This window comes from Hippocampus comes, unplaced genomic scaffold, assembly GCF_001891065.2.
Source record: "Hippocampus comes isolate QL1 unplaced genomic scaffold, H_comes_QL1_v1.1 scaffold620, whole genome shotgun sequence".
Taxonomy (NCBI): domain Eukaryota; kingdom Metazoa; phylum Chordata; class Actinopteri; order Syngnathiformes; family Syngnathidae; genus Hippocampus; species Hippocampus comes.
The window spans coordinates 353,914-365,205 of NW_017804841.1; the positions used below are offsets into that span (position 1 = coordinate 353,914).

Genomic DNA, 11,292 nt, shown 5'->3' on the forward strand with positions numbered 1-11,292 from the left:
CAAAAAAAAAAAAAAAAAGCACACCTGCCAAAAGAAGCGGCGCATATTTTTCTTTTGGCGGTTCAAGTTGACAGCAGTCGTATCGTGACGACCTTCTTTCAAGGGCGGGGGACAAACTTTGGTGCTCTAGAATTGTAAAGCGAGCCCGACCGTGCATAATTGAAAACGAAGAAGGCATGTAAAATAGTTTATTAAAAAAAAAAAAATTGTTAAAGCTAAATGAATAGAAGTTTTTTCAATGATTAAAAAAAAACCCACTAAATATAATTTAATGAACCAGTTCTCCACCACTGTCAAATATGAAGGCAACAATAAACACACGAAGGACAGATTTATTTCTCGGCATAAGGGTTCCGCTTTTCCAAAGTGAGCCGGTAAGAATGAAGAGACGGCGCATAGAATCGCCTCACCTTCGCCAGGTGACTGTGCACAGCCGAGTCTCTCCTCGTCGCTTCCTTGATCTTCCTGTTCTCTTCCAGCAGAGCTCCATGGCCCACCCGCCCATCCGCAAAACCGCAGCCCATTGAAGATGCCGCCCAGTCGGGAAGAGAAGCTCTTTTCGAAGCGTGCTGTTCGCTTTTGCAGTTGTCCGGGCACTGCTTCCTGTGGGCCTTGATTTGCTCCGGGATGGCCAGAGTCCCTTGAGTATGTTGACAACGGGGTCACGGAAAATGACAAAATGCGCCCCACGGGCGATTTTACGATCAACGTGCAGGAAAAGCTCACCTGGAGGTCCCGCTTTCTTCGTATCGCGTTTCTGGTTTGAGTGGAGCCTCGATGACGGGGCCGAAAAGGAGCCGGCGGAGTTTGGCGGCGCTTCTTTGGAAGATGAGCTAATCCTGATGTCATTGGCTGCCTCATCACTGTTGCAGCTGCAGTCCTCCTCATCCTCTGCGGAAGGCACAACATCAATAGGATCAGTCGCGTCGGCTTTGAATGATCCGAATGCAAACACCGCGAACGACGCCCGGGGACTTGCTTGACGGAAAGTATTGACAAGCGGACTTTCAATATTCCTTTGGCGTCTGCACGCGCTTTGAAAAACGGCGCCGATGGAAGAAAAATCTCGTCATTTGGAATTTTATTTATTTACAGCTATGACGATCTTGACAGAATTTGTCACACAGCTCTCGTACCGGATCGCCTGAGATTGCGTCGATGCGCCGAATGTCGCATGCCGGCCGTACGGCGGCACCAACGTGATCCGGAGGGCCACGAAAGTGAAAGCGCTCCCGGGACGGTCGGCCCGTAATAGTTGGCGGGTTCTCGGACCGCGGCGCATGTGACGGGAAGCCAATTTGGACGTGCTCGCACGTTCGCATCTGCCGACCTTGATTTACACGCGGGGCGTGCTCGCATCTGATAGTTATTGGCAGCTGCGCGCCGCCTCCGAGGGTCGTTGTCGAGTGCCGACACATCCCCGGCGCGCTTGTCACTCACGGTGCCGTCGCCGCCGCGCGCGCACACACACACACACACACACACACACACACACACACACACACACACACACACACACACACACACACACTCGCTCGGCCGCTATATGTCAGTGTCATCAAAAGGCCACAAGGTCAACCACTTTCTTCCCTGATGTCTTGCATCCTGCACAGTTGAAAGTGAGAAGTAAAAAAAAAAAAATGTTCCAAGTGCACTGAGAGGAATTTGTCCCCCTTTCGTTCACGGGAATCCTCTCTAAGCCGCGGGGGGTGAGGAAGAGCGACGGGGACATGGGTGCCACATTCTGAACAGCACCAGAGAGAGATCGTGTTGCCGTACGGTGGAATGGGGGGCGGGTGGCGACGAATCCGAGGAGGGTTACAAGAGGGAGCGGCGTCGCATGCCTGCGGCGAGTCGTTAACGGTTTTAACGCTGTGACACAAGAGCCGACAAGTGAGAAGAGGCCACTAATGATGGGAGACGTTTCACTCGCGGCTGCGCCGCGGCCACGTGCGAACAAATACCCGCTCTGGCACATCGACGCGCGCACCCGAGCCGGAATTCCACAACGGCCGGCCGGCTCCGTCTTCGCGGTCATCCAAATCCGCTCTTAACGCAAGAAAGCGACCTGTTTAAAGTATCATTTTTAGTCGCGTTTTATCAATGGTGGTCACATGATCCGTTCAGCCGTTTAACCCTTTCAGGGGCAGCGGGTAGTACAGTGGACAGCTTATGTTATCGGGTTACAGATTATTGGTGCATGAAAGGGTTAAGACGGGTCAGCCGTGACTGTCGTTTTTGCCGCCCGACTTTATTTGACATGAAAGTGTTTGTGCATACGTTTCCTTATTCCCGTGAGAAATCCATCGCAACAATCGCTATCTTCACCAAAGATGAATATCAGCAACGAATCAATCCAGGTTCAACTTTTGTCCCACTCACCATGTCCCGAGCTCTCGCTGTCACTCCTTTCCCTGACTTCCTGCTTGTCCGAGGCACGGTTCGAGCTCGGCATTTGGTTTGGGTCGGGGCTCATCAATGCCTTGGGTTTCCGCCCCCTTTTTCTCTTCACGCTGTGAGCGGCGTCCCGTTCCTGCTGAGAGTCTTGACAAGACAGCAGCAAGTTAGCTCCTCTTGGTAGAAAATCATCATTTGGGTGCTCGTCCGCACAGTCCCCACCTGTTCCTCCGTGTCCACAATGACTCTTTGGCCCCTCTTCCGCCCGGCAGTGCGGCGCGCCCGCCGAGGGTGCGGCGCGCTGGGCGTCGGCCTTCTGCTTCATCTGGCCCACCCGTCTGGCCAGCCCGGAACTCAGGGCGCTGGGCCGACCTCTGTGCTTGCAGCCCGCTTTCAACTGCGCAAGCGACACGGCGGCTTCTTATTGAGCAGGGTTAGAACACTTTTGGGGGTTTGGGGGGGGGGTCCGTGACGGTCAATTTTTATTTGACTTTTGTTCTTTAAGGCCCCTTAGTTTTAATGATTGTTTCTTTCCGAAAATGCTTCGTTTTGGTTACATTCGCTTTCGTATTAGTTTTAGTTTTCTAAGGCCCAGATTTCAGTTCATTTGTTTGGGACTTTTGTTATTATTTGACTACATATACTTCTTGTCACATTCATTTTTTTTCCTTTGTAAAGTCCGTTCATTGGCTCGATAAACTGCTCCCCGAGGGCCTGTTTGCATCATATCTGGTGATTGCTATGAATATATATCACACTTTGACTCGCCGAAAGCTTTTTTTTTTTTTTTTTTTTGGTCGTCCTGCATTAACAGACAATTTCTGAGGTAATTGCCACGTTGAGTTGACGAATCTCCGTCCACTAATCGAAACGTCACAGCGGAGAGTGGGCGCGCGTGTCCGCGGGACTGACCTGCGCGGCGCTCAGGCTGCTGAAGTCATGCTTCTTCCGCACTCTTTCTTCATCCTGTAAATTAACAGCAGCCCTGGAAAAACACATCAGAGAGAATATATCGAGAAAAGGTGTCATTAGGAGAAGAGAAAAATATATGTATGGCACACATTTGCGTCTGCACACCCGTCATTCCCGTCATTGTTACGTTATCCGCTCTTCGTTTTCCCCTCAATCGACCCTGTCTCATAACTTTGATGAGGGAAAATATTCGACTGAATCACCACATTAAAAGGTTGATGATGATGATGATGATGGTGCGTGCGTGTATGTGAGGAGGATGGTTTGGAAGAGGCGGGACCGTGCGAGATGAAGCAGTCTCCAGGGAGTCTGTCCGTTGACCGGAGCTTCGGGGCTCGATCAATAAACACTAACATCTATTGAACACTACACCGCGGTGCCTCCGCCCCCCCACCCGCCTCTCTCGCCGTGTCCTTCCTTCCTTCCTTCATTGTGCGCTCGCGCTTTCACACACACACGCACGCACGCACGCGGTGTTAGCAGCTGCTGTCTGAGGCATGGGAATCTTATATTCCCACAGAGGGAAGCGTTGGCCCTCGGCATCAAGTGAGGCCCAGTTATGAGGAATTTTAATGCCGCGGCACACAAGTGTTTGGAAAGCAGTTTGTGCGCAAAGCTTGACCTCGGCCCTTTGCAACAACTTTGGGCGTGAGGCGGAACGCTGACACGCGGGGGACGTAAAGGGGGTACGCCGACTTCCCCTCCGGCACCTTTCTGACGCACAACGCAAAGGGGTCTCAAACTTTTTGGGCTACGGGTCATCCTTAGAGGGAAGAATGTTTTCTAATTGAATGTAAGTGCCGTGGGAATGATTCGTTTTGGGACAAATTATAGCCAAAATATTCATGATCAGCTTCATAGGAAGCTAACCAAATCAAATTCAATATTTAGCCATAGTTCTGAGCTGGTGTGCTTCCACTAACAACATGGATGCCAACAAAGAGACATGGAGTCAATCGTTTTGAATATTGCCGCAAGCAAGGTGTCCATTTTTCGTTGCAAAAGCAGCGATTTATTGACAAAGCGAACGTTTTTGACCTGAGGTATGTGCAAATATGAGTCATGCTAATTCCAAAAAAAAACTAACGTATGGAAGAATAATGACGTATAAAGTATTTTAATGGCACGGCTAATTTGGGGGATCAAATTGCTAGTCCTTCGCATTCGCTTTTTGGTCGAAACATTTCCCCAAATCAAGCGCCCGTTGAGCGACGCAGTGAAAGAGGCGAGCCCGTTGTTGAGTATCCGTTTTGCCCGCGCATTGCCTCCATCGTTACGTCGTAAATGCACTCCCTACACAGCCGACAAGAGAAACGCATCAACAAATCGCTTATTCATAACAAAAGAAACGCTGTTCAGGCACGTTAACAGCCAGCTTAGTAATTAAACAAACTCTGCTTGAGCATGTGTGTGTCAGAGTGTGCGTGTGGTTAAGAATCGCATTGGCATGTGTGAGTAAAGCCTTTCATTGGCATTCCCATTAAGGTGTCTAATAACGGTAACCGTGACAAACCTTGAGTTTCTCTAATCATTTTATCTAGGCCAGGAGGGCGGGGGGGAGGCGGGGGCACAAGCCAGCGAAGGTGGGGCGGCATGAGAAAACATATTTATCATGAGGTGGGATGGAATACCGAGGGGGTGTTTGTCGTGTCTGTGGGTGTGCGTACAAATGCGTGTTAGCGCAAACACGCGTGTGCCAAGTAATGTGTGGCGGTATGCTGCAGTGGGCGCGGCCGGCGTCGAGTCGTTTATCACTGTAATAAGTGTACATCGGGACTTTGCCCGGCTATATTAATGCATGCTAATGGTTCACTGGGAAGCAGGGCATAATCAATGCGGGTGATAGATATGATTAAAAGTGATTAATGATGATTAATGAAGGGGCCTCGTCAGCTTCATCAGGACTCCTCTTGTATAAAAAAATTAATACAAATTCCTGCCGAGCGTATACACTCCCGTTCGATTTCGCTTAAGCCTGGCGTAGCGCTAACAACCACTGCAAAACGGGGTTAACATGCAAATGGCTAGCATTGATAATTGTGGCGTTTGAACCGTTACGGGAATGCATATCCGAGCGCAAACAGCGGAGCAACGCATGAGGACAGATAATACCACAAAACTCACATATTCTTTATCCCCCGCATAGAATGACTAGTATTAGCGCAATGTTATGGAGTGATACGTTCATTATTCAAAAATATTTTGTTGCCTTTCTTGCTGGGTTTTTTGAGGAGGCTGGAACGGATTAATGGTATTTCTATGTATTTCAATGGGGAAAGGTGGTTTCAAATTGTGTTTTGCGTTACAAAAGGTGTAAAAAAAAAAATTAAAGTCGTATCTCAATGCATCACTGTACGTCCTTGCCACCAAATGGCGCTAAAGCAACAATCTGCAATATGGCGCGATTGTGCCCAAGCAGCTCCTTCCGGCGCCCAATCAAGCAAATCACCAGCTATAGGTGCGCTGAAATCAATTCATTTGAAGGAGTATAACTTCTTGACAAATCAAGCGCGCCTTTCACTGAAAAACACAAACATAAATCAGCACCGGCTCACCAATCAGGCTGATTGTGCGGGCGCCCCGTCGCTGGACCTCACCTGAGTCTTTTGGAGGCGTCTGGAGCCGGCGCGCCGGGGGTGGACTTGCGCTTGCGGGGCCGTCCCGGCCCCCTGCGGGCAGGGCTGCGAGACGTCTCCTCTTTCCTGCGGGGAGGAAGGGGGGAAAAAGATGAGAGATTAAACGAGGACAGCGGGACAACTACACAGGGAACTTGTTCTGGCTGCAGGTCAAACTGTGTTCAGGTATGAGCAGGGAGAGGGCATTGTGGATCAGGAAGATGCGGAATGACAGCAGCATTGTCGATGCTGGAAAAGTGTGTGTGTGTGCGCGCTTACTGGTGGTCGTGTTTCCTCTGAAGCTTGGCCAATTCTCTCTGTTTCTCTTTGTAGCGGCGCTGTAGCTCAGCCAGCTGGACACGCATGGCCAGCTCCTCCCCTCCCATCGTCTCCATGGAGCCCTTTACTGGACACACCTGACACACACCACACACACCACACACACACACACACACACACACACACACACACACACACACACACACACACACACACAGATGCGCACACACGTACACAAAGCAAGGGAATTTTAATGCTGAACACAAACTGAGCTCAAAAGCCGAACGAGTAGGGCGAGTAGGAGGGTTGAACTTTTTCCAAAACTAATGTGATTTAATATGCAATTATTCTTTTCAAGCTCCCCTTCCCATGGATTTTTTTTAACAAACAAGCAATAAATAAATATGCTGAAAGTGAGAATTGTGAGGCAGACATGCTAAGCCCCAGCGCACCTTGCTGCATGCCGTAAACAATTCATTTTATATAGCAACCCCACCCCCAAAAAGTTGACTTGTGGCACATCCCTCAATAAGTACAGTGTGTAATTTACACACGAGGTACCACACGCACACACGAGGGTGAGGATCCGAGATTCAGCTCCCGAGCCCCAAAAACGCAATCAAGCGAAACCTCACCGGCTCATGGCGAGGCGCCCAGCTGCACTTCCTGCGCAAATTCAGCCGTTCCCGAATTTGACATCGTCGCTGGACTCCGCCGTGAGGAGCCCCTCCCCCCATCTCCAAGGCCCGGGCGGCCGCCAGAGTTGCCAGACTGTGCAGGTCGAAGGTCAGCACCCGCTCACCTGCGGAGAGACGGATGGCGGGCGCGCGCGGGCGGGGAAAGGGGAGGGGGGGGGAATTCAGATCGGTACGTCGCTTCAGTGACAAGACGGCTGACAAAGTTCGACAACATGTTGCGCCCGGGCGAGCTGATTGATTTTGCTCGCGCCGTCGCCGCGCCTTGAAGAGTGGTGATGTTTATGATATTAGCCGTGTAGTTTATTTGATGTATACGGCTGTTCCCGCCTAATCGCACACACAAACAACACGTGCGCGCATGCTCGCGTTGGGGGGGGCGGAGGGGAGGCGTCGTCGTGAGCAATCACTACATCTGTCAATGTCATTAGCTCCGTCATTGTCCCAGCAACAGCACATGAAGCAGAATATTCATGAGACTGTCCCCACACACAGAGACCTCCATCAATGAAATAACACACATACATGCACATTCAGTAGTTTTGCTGAGCGGCACAGACGTGCGAACGGCGCGCGAGCGCAGAGGAGAGCGGCGGCCATGCGGGGAGGGGGAGGAGAAGCAATAAGAGGTAAAGTGTTTATTGAGCTATCTATTTATTCTCCCACATCTCCTCATTATGGACGTGGACAGAAGCCAATTTAGCCTTTGGAGGAGGCCAGTGTGGAGCGTCGCGGCCTCTTCTACGAGGGAGAGGAGACGGAAGATGTAGTCGAGTTTAACCAAGCTACTAGTATGAAGCCAATATTTAGGGAAAAAAAAAACTGGGGGGTGTATCAACGTCAACATGACTGCTGTTGTCTGCAGACGAGGAAAATTAACACATGCATTGGGGGGGAGAAAAAAATAATTGATTAAAATACGATAAAATTTGAGCTGGCCAAAATTCTTTTTTAAAAAAAGTGAAACATTTAATGGGTGTTTTCCATAGAAAAACTGAGTAAAAAAAATTGGACAAATTGAGAAGGGCAAAAAACGGTGGAAAACTTTTGGTCTATTTAAGAGCACTTAATGAGGAAAATTTTTAATAAAAAGGAAATGTGAAGGAAGAGAAAACCTCTTCTGCTGATACAAAAGCTCTTGTATGTGTGCCCCCCCAAAAAATGGTGCTAATTTATACAGAGGAGAAGGTATCTTGATTCCGCCGCTATCTGTAATTACGATCTGCACACCCGCTTCTGCGATATTCTTCCGCACCAAGGAGCAGTGTGAATGCATCTGCCCGGAATCGCTTTCATCTCCCAAGCGCAGTTGCGGTGACAAAAAAAAAAAAAAAAAAAAAAAAAAAAAAATTTGCCATCGGCAGTATTAATAACATTCCACGCGGGGAAGCCAGAGCAGGTTTTTTTTTTTTTTCAAAATAAAGGTGGTGTGATTTGGTACGCGTTTTGCAAGCCGTGACAAGACTTATTGATTTCGCACCTATTACTGCACGTGCATGTGAAAGGTGCGTCGCGCACACTTGTAAACAATGCACGCACGCTGTATCTGTGTCGCGCATATGGACGAAAGTGACATATGATTTTTACACGTATTCATTCTGTCAACGAGACGAGGGATTTATGGACAAGATTACAATGGTTTAATAATAATAATAATAATAATAAATAAATAAAAACAAAGAGGTGGTGAGAAAAAAAAATGAAGCAGAGAGGCGGGAAGCAGCCTAGTGGGGAGACGCAGAGTCTGATGGAAGAGAGCGGGGATTCAGCTGGGATTACTTAACAGCTTACACACACGCACACACACACGCACATGCACGCGCGCACGCACGCAACACGCTGGCAAAAAATAAAAACACTTTCTCTCAGAGGGACAAGAGGAAAATAGGAGCGCTTACAGGAGAAGTGTTTAAAAGGAAAAGGGTCTAATTAGCAAAGCAAGACGCCAGAGCCTGGGGGACATGATGGCGTTTGTGTGTGCGCGCGCGTTGACGTGCTTTGTGTGGGCTCATTTCCAGAGAGGTAAGTCGGGTATAGCCACAAATTGTACTCAAGTAAAAGTACGCTTTACCTGAGGCTTTGAACAATACGACTCAAGTCAGAGTCAAACGTCGTGTGTGGTCATGTGACTGACAGGCTCCAATGGCAATGCTATTAATTTGTTCCAGTCTCAATCGAAATAAATGAATACATGACCATTTTTGTATTTTTGCTCCGTCTAGTGTGCCTTGGCCACTGGGAGGCAGCACAGCATAATGTAGATGTCGATGAAAATGACGAAGAAACTACTACGACTAAAAACTATACACATTTTTTTTTTAAGAGAAGATAAAGAATATATGCCTGTGGGTATATCATCCGTCTACAGAAAGCATTTTAGTGTTCACCGTAAGGATGCCGTAGGGATTTTTCCTTTATGTTAGCATTAAGCTAGTGGGCTGTTCTTAAGGCAATGCAGTTTGGTTGTTTGAGATCTATGTGTATTTTTCATTGTTTGATGTTTACTTTGACAGTAAACTCCAACTGGGACTGGCATTAAAAAGCTCCCGATCTTTTTTTTTTTTCGGATGAAAATTTCACTATTTGCCAAACTGCTGCTCATTGTGAGGTGAGTTGAATTGAGTTTATTTTCACCTCACCGAGCTAACGTTTAGCTGTCGCGAGTGGAATGGAGCTAACATAGCAAATGTCCTGTTTCAAAAATAGCAACATGAAATCTACGCTGCATTCAACATCGTCTGACTTATCCTCCCAAATCCTGAAGTCAATGTCGCGTTAATCGTCAACGGTTTTCTCGCCAATTTAGATCCCACATGAAGTTAAGATGGACTTTTGTCACCTTCATCTTGGTTCTCTTTGCTCTCCAGACTCCTCTGCTGAATCTCCAGCTCAGCCAGTTCTCCCAGGATCTCCATACCGTGGTGGACCAGGGGACTCGGAGCCCTGGCTGCGGGGGCGGGTGTGCGCAAGGCATCTCGGGTGGCGCACAAGGCGGCGGCAATGAGAAGCTCCAGGCTCCACGTGTAGGCGCCTTGCTGCTGGGCCGCCGTGCTCACGGAAGGAGGCGCGGGCCCGTCCGCGGACGGAGTAGGAGAGCGGGATTTTTCCAGCTCTTCTGGACTCCTTTCAATCTGCGTCTCTTCTTCACCGTCGGCGACCAATTCTTCATGTTGATTAGACTCTTCCTCCTCCTCTTTTCTATCCTCTGCAGGATCTTCCAGGACACCACAGTCTGTTGGTTCACACTCCATTTTTTCTCCTCCGAGCTCTTCCTTCTCAACCTCATCGTTTTTGGAGATCTCCGCTTGCTTCAGGGCTCCGCTAGCAGCCGTGGCAGGGCCGGTTGGATCCGGGACAGAAGATGGGGAAGGGCAAGGCAGCAGGCCAGAAGTGGTCTTTTCATGCTCCGGAACAGAGCATCCATCCCCCCCTTGACTTTCCTCCCCCTTTCCTTGCGCGGGTCCACTGTGGGATTCCACCACTTCACAGTCTCGCTCCTCTGCGTCCTCCGCCTCTTCCTCTTCCCTCCTGGTCTCATCTTTAGTGAGTGGCGAGATGCGGGGAAGAAGCTGGAAAGACTTTGAGTCAGGCTCCGCCGGCTGCGCTTCCTGCGAGTCTTGCTCAGCCAAGCGGGCTTCGGGCGGCGAGGGCCCGGCCTTGAAACCCATGGACAGCGGAGGCAAAGCGTAAACGGGTGGCAAGTCTGGTGGAAAGAAGACAAAAGGCCAATGAAACTTTGCTCACCAAAAGGATAAACTAGCACGTTAACGCTTTGCAGCGATCGAACAATCTTTGGGGAGAGAGAGAGGGGCGAGGGGGGGAGATTTGTATCATCTGTTCATTTTTTTTTTTTTTTTAATGTATGGCCATTCAGCTCCGGCAGGCAGGAAGAAGAATGCCATTAAAGTTGGCATAATACGCTGACAGCAGGGTGCAGATGGAACAGTGTGTGAATGTTACAGCATTCGATCCTCGGTGTGTGTGTGTGTGTGTGTGTGTGGGTGTGGTGTGAGCGGGATATTGATGACACACTGCCATTTCCCTGTGATTGCGGCACCAGCCCTGTCACCCATGCACTCCTATTATTGATGGTATCCCTCCACCCCCTGACAATGCAGCCAGATGAATGCATATCCTTCCGCCCGTACGTCTCAAGGACCCCTGAAGGGTAAGGAGGGCAGGTCTCTCACACAAACACACACACACACACTGAGGGGCCATATGCTATCCCTGACCTTAATTGCTGGTCTGACCGCTGACCCTCTTTAGCTTGCATTAAAAAAAAAAAAAAAAAAAAAAAAAAACCCCCCAAATCCCAAAACATTAGGGCTTCG

At 49.2% G+C, this 11,292-nt stretch overlaps 2 protein-coding genes across 2 annotated transcripts in view; one reads left to right on the top strand and one right to left on the bottom strand.

Annotated features, from left to right (window-relative positions):
• Positions 1-11,292, top strand: part of LOC109516427 (uncharacterized protein C16orf52 homolog B-like) — a 426,069-nt gene that overhangs the window by 94,566 nt on the left and 320,211 nt on the right. The window lies entirely within an intron of this gene.
• Positions 1-11,292, bottom strand: part of LOC109515938 (BAH and coiled-coil domain-containing protein 1-like) — a 48,002-nt gene that overhangs the window by 5,105 nt on the left and 31,605 nt on the right. The window contains exons 10-18 of the mRNA XM_019870098.1: positions 9,798-10,661; positions 6,899-7,065; positions 6,264-6,400; positions 5,967-6,071; positions 3,310-3,382; positions 2,620-2,794; positions 2,383-2,544; positions 727-891; positions 411-640 (exon numbers count right to left, since the gene is read on the bottom strand). Of these exons, the coding sequence (XP_019725657.1) occupies positions 411-640; positions 727-891; positions 2,383-2,544; positions 2,620-2,794; positions 3,310-3,382; positions 5,967-6,071; positions 6,264-6,400; positions 6,899-7,065; positions 9,798-10,661 (2,078 nt within the window). The remainder of the gene's footprint in view (positions 1-410; positions 641-726; positions 892-2,382; positions 2,545-2,619; positions 2,795-3,309; positions 3,383-5,966; positions 6,072-6,263; positions 6,401-6,898; positions 7,066-9,797; positions 10,662-11,292) is intronic.